The 2,500-nt window shown below is 39.2% G+C and overlaps 1 protein-coding gene across 1 annotated transcript in view; it reads right to left on the minus strand.

Annotated features, from left to right (window-relative positions):
• ak3 (adenylate kinase 3) overlaps positions 1–2,500 on the minus strand; it is a 12,690-nt gene that overhangs the window by 8,317 nt on the left and 1,873 nt on the right. Inside the window, exon 2 of the mRNA XM_034312890.2 lies at positions 568–687. Within this exon, the coding sequence (XP_034168781.1) occupies positions 568–687 (120 nt within the window). The remainder of the gene's footprint in view (positions 1–567; positions 688–2,500) is intronic.

Consider the following 2,500-nt stretch of genomic DNA (forward strand, 5'->3'; position numbering starts at 1 on the left):
ACATCACCATATCAACAATTTTTTAATCCGCTGTACACGTCCCTGTGAACGAGCTGTTACTATGGAAACAGTAACGTATTAGAGCGAGCGCATTAATATAAACCTGCGCTACTGTCAGAGCTGCTGTTATAGAGAATTAATCAACACCTGACGACCAACATACAGGGGTGTGAATATTGTGTAAATATTTCTAACTTATTACTAAAATATACAACGAGGTTACTCGACAATAAACTACGTATTATAGCAAAAAAAAAAAAACCTTAAATAAATAATTGTATTATTGTGTACTAGTGTAACTCTAACGTGACTTTGTTAGATTGTTAAAAATAGTTTAAAGATGTAAAGACGTAACAGGTAAAAGTACGTGAAGCTGCAGTGATCTGATTATTGATGACGTACACGTGTTTACACTAAAGCATCTGATCGTGGAATCTGACGCTTTATTTAAAAAAAAAACTGCGATGGAGCAATGAAGACGTGATGAAGACGTGATGATGACGTGATGAAGACGTGATGATGACGTGATGATGACGTGATGAAGACGTGAGTGTGAGAGAGTTTTACCGTCTAACAGCCAGCTGCTCTGCTCCATTTCTCGAAGGCTGGCCAGGATGAGGCGAGACATGACGTCATCGGGAATCAGCTGACCCTGATCTATACACGACTTCATCAGAAGACCCAGTTCTGTGAAAAAAGAAAGAAAGAAAGAAAGAAAAGAAAAGAAAAAGAAAATAATCAGCTCCAGACAGAGAGATCTTCAACTTACATTTATATAACAATTTTAACATGTAAGTGCTCTTGTAACACCACAGCGCTTCTGAGTTCTGGATTCTGATTGGTTGTCAGGTGTTGATTAGTTTTCTATAACAGCAGCTCTGACAGTAGCACAGGTTTATATTAATGCGCTCGCTCTAATACGTTACTGTTTCCATAGTAACAGCTCGTTCACAGGGACGTGTACAGCGGACGCTCCACATAAACAGATTTTACTGTAAGGAGAAATGTGTCTATGTAACATTGATGGAAGGAGTCTCCAGTGTCAGCGCTTTGTAACAGTCAGAGGTAAAGCTGGAACTTTACGTTTTCGACATCTTCAGGACAGAGGAGTTTACGCTTCTTTGCGTTTTCTCGGTAACCTGCGTAACAAGCTGCGATTTTTGTCTTATTAACTTCAAGAGAGAGAATAAAGAGACTAATAATGAGAATAATGAGTGTTTATAGCTGCTATAACGTAAGCGAGAACACGAACAAACTCGCTTTGTAAATATTAAACGTAACTGGAAATGGGTAGATAGTAAAATTGTAATCGTTGGTAAATTGCTGTGGTGTAAAAGGAATAAAACACCTGGGGACGTGCTGTTATGGGAAAATAATCAATGCCGTCATCAGAGATGTTCACGAGTAATAAAATAAAAGTCCTGAGTCAACAGAATCTACTCGAGGAACTCTAACTGTATAGTAACGATAAAGAACAGTACTGTTCATAGCAAAGGGAAAAAACACATCAACAGTTGTGTGCAAGATGCAACAATATTTTTAGAATTATTTTATAACAAGAAGAAAAGGCTGAAAATATAAAACAAAAAGCCACCTGAGGTATTAAAAGTCCTTTGTTTTGATACTACACACATTTTTTACACACATGAAGGAACATTAAGGTCCAACATGATAATCTTGATTTGGTCTTGACATCGTTTAAAACCTTTTGTCTCTAAACAAAACAAAAAAAAAGAACAACAATGAACAATAAAACAATAAAACTCAGAAGACCACATCAGGTTCCTCTTCTGTTCCTCTTCTGTTCAGCCAGGAACAGGAATCTGAGGCTACAGTGGGCACAGGATCACCCAGACTCCACACTTCCTCCTGACAGAAGATTGGAAATGGAGCAGATGATTTTATTCTAGTCTTCAACTGTCCTGTTTTGGTGAGTCTGTGCCCACTGTAGCCTCAGATCCCTGCTCCTGGCTGCCAGAAGAGGAACAGAAGAGGAACAGGAGAGGAACAGGAGAGGAACAGGAGAGGAACAGAAGAGGAACCCGATGTGGTCTTCTGCTGCTGTAGCCCATCCACCTCAAGGTTTAATGTTTTGCATGTTCTGAGATGTTTTTCTGCTCACCACAGTTTTAAAGAGTGATTATTTGAGTTACTGTATCCTCTGATCTCTCTCATCAACCAGATGTTTCCACCACAGAACTGTCACTCGCTTGATGTTTTTTGTTTTTCACACCATGTAAACTGTACAGCGTTTCCCAAAACTCTCCACACATATGGGAAATCAATACTTTTTAGCAAAACGTCTTCTAACCGATAGGCTTTAAGAATGTCTTTGAGAAAGGAAGAAGGTACTGAGATCATTCTCACGGCTGGATCAGGAAGCTGACGCAAGGTTGCGATGGACTTTAACAGGAAACACGGCGAGCACATCACACGCGAGATGAAACGGCAATCATGGAGGGAGAACGGTTTGTAAATAAAGTTACATTTTGTGAAAAAG

The sequence above is a fragment of the Pangasianodon hypophthalmus genome, chromosome 17, assembly GCF_027358585.1.
Source record: "Pangasianodon hypophthalmus isolate fPanHyp1 chromosome 17, fPanHyp1.pri, whole genome shotgun sequence".
Classification (NCBI taxonomy): Eukaryota; Metazoa; Chordata; class Actinopteri; order Siluriformes; family Pangasiidae; genus Pangasianodon; species Pangasianodon hypophthalmus.